Here is a 7,952-nt window from a genome sequence, read left to right on the forward strand (position 1 = left end):
TCCTTTGTCTTACTCACATTGAGAGAGATGTTGTCCTGGCATCACACTGCCAGGTCTCTGACCTCCTCCCTATAGGCTGTCTCATCATTGTCGGTGATCAGGCCTACCACTGTTGTGTCGTCAGCAAACTTAATGATGGTGTTGGAGTTGTGCTTGGCACGCAGTCATGGGTGAACAGGGAGTACAGGAGGAAACTAAGCATGCACCCCTGAGGGGCCCCAGTGTTGGGATAAGCGTGGCAAATGTGTAGTTGCCTACACTTACCACCTGGGGGCGGCCCTTCAGGAAGTCCAGGGTCTAGTTGCAGAGGGAGGTGTTTAGTCCCGGGGTCCTTAGTTTAGTGGTGAGCTTTGTGGGCACTATGGTGTTGAACGCTGAGTTGTAGTCAATGAACAGCATTCTCAACCGAATTTGTAGTGCCTTGTTGTATTGGATTACTTGTAAACTTCACACTTTTTATTAGTTCTATAGATGAAACTCTCCTGTTATTGTTGCAAACACTATTGTTTCTGATGTAGCAGTCGGGCTAGCTAGCATACTAACTAGATACAATAACTCTGTGTTATGGTTAGCGTAGCTAGTTAGACTCTAAATGTAAATTATTTTTGAGTGTATTGCAGCATAATGCAAGCACTATCATATCTTTACAACCCGAAAGTAATGTGAAATGTACTCATAATTTATGACATACTGTAAGCAATATATTTAGACTAAGCTTAATCTGGGCTTGATAGCCAGCTAGCTAAGCTAACTGCAGGCTAACTAGGCGGAGCATTGCATCATGGGAGACGAAATGCACCCATAGGAATCGTAGTATGCTCTAGAGGGCAATACAGAAGCTTAAAAATGACAAAAACAAGAAATCGTGCAGTAAGACTAACAAAAAAAGGGCAACAATTTTTTTGCAAATCAGCAGTGCTAATAACAGCATAATAACTGGTTATAAAGTGGCAGAATTGCCTACTAACAAATTTTGTTTGGTAATTGTTATACCATATGGTAAACTGTAACAGCAAACAGAAAGAACAACAACTTAGTGTAATTGATTTGACATTCATTTATTATTTCAGCCTGCCAGCACTATGACCAGCACCAGTTGTTGACAGTGAACATAACGTCCCTCCCGGGAACATGCTACTTCAAGTACAGCCCACAGAGTAACTAGAAAAGTACTAGTGACACCAACCCTTACATAAAAAGATTGCAGTCTCAGTGCAGTTTAACAGCAGTTCAACTGCAGTACACTGCAGTTATTCTGAAATTACTGCGTCCAAAAAACCACAAGTCGACTGCAGTTGCTGCACTTTTACTGCAATTTCAAAACTGCAGTGTTTTTTGTAAGGGGAAAATGTGCTTAAAGATGCACTATGCAGAAATCGCTCTCCCATTTACTGGTTGCTAAAATTCTAATAGTTTGCCTAATTGAATTTTATGTGACAAAACAAACAAGTTTAGTTTAGAGAATCATTGTATCATCTGAACCAGTGTGAAATATTTTTTCCCATAACCAAAAATATTGTATTTTCAACTGTTTGAAACTGGTGTACAAAACCAAAAATAAAAGACATAAAAACTAAAGTAAAAAATGGGAAGCATAGAAATAGCTCACAAAGAACAGATCTACCGCTTCTTAGACATATCATTCTTAGACTTGCTTTCAAATAGAATGACAGATCTATAACTCACATTTCTATGTGATTTTTTGTTGGGTCACCCAAAAAGGTACATGTTGCAGCTTTAATTAAGTACATGTTACTTGTAGAGCGTTACTACCCACTGCTGCCAAAGATAGGCATGGGACTGTGTCTCTAGACTGTCTAGCAGTGTTTGTGGTGTCTTTTTTCAAGAACTTAGCTGGCTAACTTGCTACTCCCCTTTATTTCAAATCCATAAATCTTAGTAGGCCTAACCCTAATTCTTTCATGAACCCCTGGACAAAAACCTGAGTCCTGGCCTACACTACACATAAATTGACTTAAAGAATATCAAAATCAGTAACAATTGTAGCCTATTTAATGACATGTACAGCTTTTCTAACACACACAATGAAAATGTTGCATTGGAACCAAATCCTGTGCACCAGTTAGATACTGTATCACGTGAATAATGTTCTTATTATTTGTACCTGAGGGGATCTGTAGGCCTTTTAGGATGCATTATTCTATATCGTTTCATTGTGGTAGACCTACTACCAGTGGTGGAAAAAGTACCCAATTTTCATACTTGAGTAAAAGTAAAGATATCTTAAAAGAAAATGACTCAAGTAAATGTGAAAGTCACCCAGTAAAATACTACTTGAGTAAAAGTCTAAAAGTATTTGGTATTAAATGTACTTAAGTATCAAAAGTAGAAGTATAAATAATTTAAAATGTCTTATATTAAGCAAACCAGACAACATGATTTTCTTGTTTTTAAAATTTACGGAAGCCATGGGCACACTCCAACACTCATAATTTCGAAACAAAGTATTTGTGTTTAGTGAGTAGGGACCAGGGATGTAGGGATGACCAGGGATGTTCTCTTGATAAGTGCGTGAATTAGACAATTTTCCTCATGTAATGAGTACTTTTGGGTTACAGGGAAAATGTAAGGAGTAAAAAGTACATTATTTTCTTTAGGCATGTTGTGGAATAAAAGTAAAAGTTGTCAAAAATATAAATAGTCAAGTAAAGTACAGATACCCCAAAAAACGACTTAAGTAGCACTTAAAGTATTTTTACTTAAGTACTTTACACCACTGCCTACTACCTTAAGTAAAGGAAAAAAACAGGTTTTGCAAACATGCACATCCAAACATGTTATGCTACTTGAAGTAACTTACACATATTTAGTCTTCGTGAAGGTGAGTGGGTTAGATTTGACCTTGGTCGCCAAATTCAATATTGGCCATTAGGACTCCGTTGTCCATTTTGACGTAATCCTGCAGTGCAGACAATATACAAAAACAAGGAACTGCCTGAAAAGGTAAAATGTTGCATGCCCAGATTGCCTCTTAAATAATTTGAATCCACAGAGAAGGATATGAGATGCAGAAGGAATGCTAACTGAAGAAGCCACACTTACTTCATCATCCTCCAGGATGTTCTCCAGGTCTCTGACTATGTCGTTGAAGGAGGGCCTTTGGGTGTTGGGCTCCAGCCAACAGTCCCTAATCATCTGCAGTCTAGAAGTAAAGGGGTCAATTTACTAGCACACCAGTATCATGCAAATAGACAAGAGCAGTCGATATTCCTGGAAATATTACATTAAAAATTAACCAGAAAGGGGACCATTTCTCACATCTCTGGCCTACATGTCTCTGGTACTGAGTTCCTTTGTCCAGAGCAGACGTAGCGCACCACCAACTCTGGAGCTTCCAGGTTAGGATATGGTAAGGTCCCTAAGATTAAGATGAATCATTAATGACTCATTATTAATACATTAGTGAATACATTTTATTCAGTTCATCTCAGGTGCTCTTTCCATCTTACCAAATGTTTGCATCTCCCACAGCACAATGCCAAATGCCCAGACATCCCCTTTGAAGCTGTAGTAGTTGTTTCTGAAGTACTCTGGGGGATACCAACGCAGGGGCACACTTTGCTGTGAACCGAAGCACAAAGAACAGCCAAGTTAGAGGTAGCTTTATGCTCTGGTCACAATGTCTGGGTGACTTCAGTACAGTCCTCCTCACCATGTGGTTCCCTTTGCAGCTGCTGCGATGGCTCCTTTTGTGAGTCAGGTCTTGGGCCAGTCCAAACTCTGCCAGCTTCACCTCTTTGGGAAAATGGTTCACCATAATGTTCCTCAGGGCTAGGTCACAGTGCACCACCTGTAGTATGAACAATTGTGGAACAGAATTGATGGGGACTGTAGTCAAATATGTATGTGTGGTGACCACAGGAATTGTTTTTTAATATATGACATTGTTGATGGATATTTAGAATTATTTTAATGTACCATTTTAGAGCACAGGTGTCTCATGGCATGGGCAATGTGATATGCTGCTGTGGTGAAGAGATTTTGCAGTTGACTGTCCCTGCTCAGTTGGTCTTGATTCACTTGAAGGAAACTGCGCAGTGTCCCACTGCTCACCGACTCTAGGATCAGCATGTAAGGAGCTGGAGGAAAGGGAAATAAAATACACACAAAACCACCTTTCCACTTTTTACCATGGGACAAGATGCAGAAACAATCAATGCTAAATAAACAATACTGAACAAAAATATAAACTCAACATGCAACAATTTCTAAGATTTTACTGAGTTGCAGTTCATACAGTGCCTTGCAAAAGTATTCATTCAGCCCCCTTGGCGTTTTTACTATTTTGTTGCTTTACAACCTGTAATTTAAATGGTTTTTATTTGGATTTCATGTAATAGACCTACACAAAATAGTCCAAATTGGTGAAGTGAAAGGAAAAAAATAACTTGTTTAAAAAAAAGTGAAAAGAATTGAAGCCCCTAAATAAGATTTGGTGCAACCAATTACCTTCAGAAGTCACATTTTAGAGTGGCCATTTATTGTCCCCAGCACAAGGTGCACCTGTGTAATGATCATGCTTTTTAATCAGCTTCTTGATATGCTACACCTGTCAGGTGGATGGATTATCTCGGCAAAGTAGAAATGCTCACTAACAGGGATGTAAACTAATTTTTATTTTATTTTTTATTTTACCTTTATTTAACCAGGTAGGCAAGTTGAGAACAAGTTCTCATTTACAATTGTGACCTGGCCAAGATAAAGCAAAGCAGTTCGACACATACAACAACACAGAGTTACACATGGAGTAAAACAAACATACAGTAGAAAAATAAGTCTATATACAATGTGAGCAAATGAGGTGAGATAAGGGAGGTAAAGGCAAAAAATGTCATGGTGGCAAAGTAAATACAATATAGCAAGTAAGACACTGGAATGGTAGATTTGTAGTGGAAGAAAGTGCAAAGTAGAAATAGAAATAATGGGGTGCAAAGGAGCAAAATAAATAATTACAGTAGGGGAAGGAGTAGTTGTTTGGGCTAAATTATAGATGGGCTATGTACAGGTGCAGTGATCTGTGAGCTGCTCTGACAGCTGGTGCTTAAAGCTAGTGAGGGAGATAAGTGTTTCCAGTTTCAGAGATTTTTGTAGTTCGTTCCAGTCATTGGCAGCAGAGAACTGGAAAGAGAGACGGCCAAAGGAGGAATTGGCTTTGGGGGTGAGTGAGCGGAGGTAAGGGGGGACTTTACCTAGCAGGGTCTTGTAGATGACCTGGAGCCAGTGGGTTTGGCGACGTGTATGAAGCGAGGGCCAGCCAACGAGAGCGTACAGGTTGCAGTGGTGGGTAGTATATGGAGCTTTGGTGACAAAAAGGATGGCACTGTGATAGACTGCATCCAGTTTATTAAGTAGGGTATTGGAGGCTATTTTGTAAATGACATCGCCGAAGTCAAGGATCGGTAGGATGGTCAGTTTTACGAGGGTATGTTTGGCAGCATGAGTGAATGCTTTGTTGCGAAATAGGAAGCCAATTCTAGATTTAACTTTGGATTGGAGATGTTTGATGTGAGTCTGGAAGGAGAGTTTACAGTCTAACCAGACACCTAGGTATTTGTAGTTGTCCACATATTCAAAATTTGTGCCCAATTTGTGCCCAACATTTGAGAGAAATAAGGGTTTTGTGAGTACGGAAGATGTCTAGGATCTTTTATTTCAGCTCATGAAACATGGGACCAACACTTTACATGTTGCGTTTATATTTTTGAAGCGTGTAGTATGTGACTCTTACCCTGTGTGATGTTCCAGTCTAGCAGCTGCAGCACGTTCTTGTGGGTACCCAGCTTCCTCATGATGCTCACCTCTCTGGCTACTCTCCTGTGAGTAGCCCCTACAGATGGTGAGGGTTGGAGGGCATTATTCTGTGATTGATATTATTGTAATGATTAAAGTGCATTGTCTTTTTGGTATTGATGATGAATGTGTTAGTGAGCTTGATGGATGTGTCCTAACCCTCTTTGATAGTCTTGCAGGTGACAATGAAGTGGCCCTTGCAGGTGCCACGTATCATCTTAGCCTTGTAGTACACCCCTTCCCGCCCTGCTTTGATGATATGCTGTAGACCTAGCAAAGACGTGTTGAAGCAGGAACCCTGGGAAATGAAGTCCACACTGTTACACCATTTCACAGCTAAATTCAAATATGAGAATGTTTTTTTTACACTGTTGCTTTTTCTCCACAGTAAGTTTACAGTTTGCCGTGGTCTCCAGAGAGTCCTAGAAGCAGAGTTGGTTGTCTGCCTTTCAAGGGGAGTGGTTAAGCTGGTGTCCTGTGACTCCTGTCCCAGAGTGACAGAGACAAGCTCTCGTGTGGGATGGCTTCTAGTCTCACCCCCCAAACACTTCCTCAAGGTTAGGGGACTTCTATCTGTGGGGTTAGATGGAGGAGCTCTGCCCAATAGACCCTCAACACCCTGCAGCTCTCGAATGGTGTGAATCAAAGTGCGATACCTGGAAAGGATATGAAGCATGTTAGTAGTATTATACATTACCAGTCAAAAGTGTGGACACACATACTCGTTCCAGAGTTTTTCTTTATTTTTACTATTTTCTACATTGTAGAATAATAGTGAAGACATCAAAACTATGAAATAACACATGGAATCACGTAGTAACCAAAAAAGTTTACTTTTTCGGGATCGATGTTCCGTCCACGGGACGGTTGAGCTAACATAGGCTGATGCGCTTAGCATGAGGTTGTAAGTGACAAGAAAATTTCCCAGGACATAGACATATCTGATATGGGCAGAAAACTTAAATTCTTGTTAGTCTAAATGCACAGTCCAATTTAGAGTAGCTATTACAGTGAAAGAATACCATGCTATTGTTGGAGGAGAGTGCACAATTTTGAACATGAAAAGTTATTAATAAACAAATTGGGCACATTTTGGAAGTCTTGATACAAAATCTTGAACAGAAATACATTGGTTCATTGGATCAGTCTAAAACGTTGCACATACACTGCTGCCATCTGGTGGACAAAATCCAAATTGCACCTGGGCTGGAATAATACATTATGGCCTTTCTCTTGCATTTCAAAGATGATGGTACAAAAAAAATACATAATAACTATTGTTTTTTTTCTTTGTATTATCTTTTACCAGATCTATTGTGTTATATTCTCCTACATTCCTTTCACATTTCCACAAACTTCAAAGTGTTTCCTTTCAAATGGTACCAAGAATATGCATATCCTTGCTTCAGGGCCTGAGCTACAGGCAGTTAGATTTGGGTCTGTCATTTTTGGTGAAAATACATTTAGGTTAAACAAACCACAAAAATATTTGAGATTCTTCAAAGTAGCCACCCTTTGCCTTGATGACAGCGTTGCACACTCTTGGCATTCTCTCAACCAGGTTCATGAGTTAGTCACCTGGAATGCATTTCAATTAACAGGTGTGCCTTGTTAAAAGTTAATTTGTGGAATTTCTTTCCTTTTTAATGTGTTTGAGCCAATCAGTTGTGTTGTGACAAGGTAGGGGTGGTATACAGAAGATAGCCCTATTTGGTAAAATACCAAGTCCATATTATGGCAAGAACAGCTCAAATAAGCAAAGAGAAACAACACTCCATCATTACTTTAAGGCATGAAGGTCAGTCAATCAGGAACATTTCAAGAAGGAGAGTGATGAAGTGTTGCATCAGATGACCTGACATCCACAATCACTCGACCTCAACCCAATTGAGATGGTTTGGGATGAGTTGGACCACAGTGAAGGAAAAGCAGTCAACAAGTGCTCAGCATATGTGGGAACTCCTTCAAGACTGTTGGAAAAGCATTCCAGATGAAGCTGGTTAAGAGAATGCCAAGCGTGTGCAAAGCTGTCATCAAGGCAAAGGGTGGCTACTTTGAAGAATCTAAAATACAAAATATTGATTGATTTAACACTTTTTTGGTTACATGATTCCATATGTGTTATTTCATAGTTTTTATGT

At 39.7% G+C, this 7,952-nt stretch overlaps 1 protein-coding gene across 1 annotated transcript; it reads right to left on the minus strand.

Annotated features, from left to right (window-relative positions):
* Nucleotides 1-3,438: 3,438 nt before the first annotated feature.
* On the minus strand, nt 3,439-4,194 carry LOC123742353 (megakaryocyte-associated tyrosine-protein kinase-like). The gene is made up of 3 exons (XM_045716250.1): nt 3,940-4,194; nt 3,674-3,811; nt 3,439-3,582 (listed from the first exon to the last, which is right to left on the minus strand). Exons 1-3 carry the CDS (start codon nt 4,090-4,092, stop codon nt 3,439-3,441), a joined length of 435 nt encoding a protein of 144 aa, XP_045572206.1. The 5' UTR covers nt 4,093-4,194.
* Nucleotides 4,195-7,952: the final 3,758 nt, after the last annotated feature.

Source organism: Salmo salar, chromosome ssa04 (genome assembly GCF_905237065.1).
Source record: "Salmo salar chromosome ssa04, Ssal_v3.1, whole genome shotgun sequence".
Classification (NCBI taxonomy): Eukaryota; Metazoa; Chordata; class Actinopteri; order Salmoniformes; family Salmonidae; genus Salmo; species Salmo salar.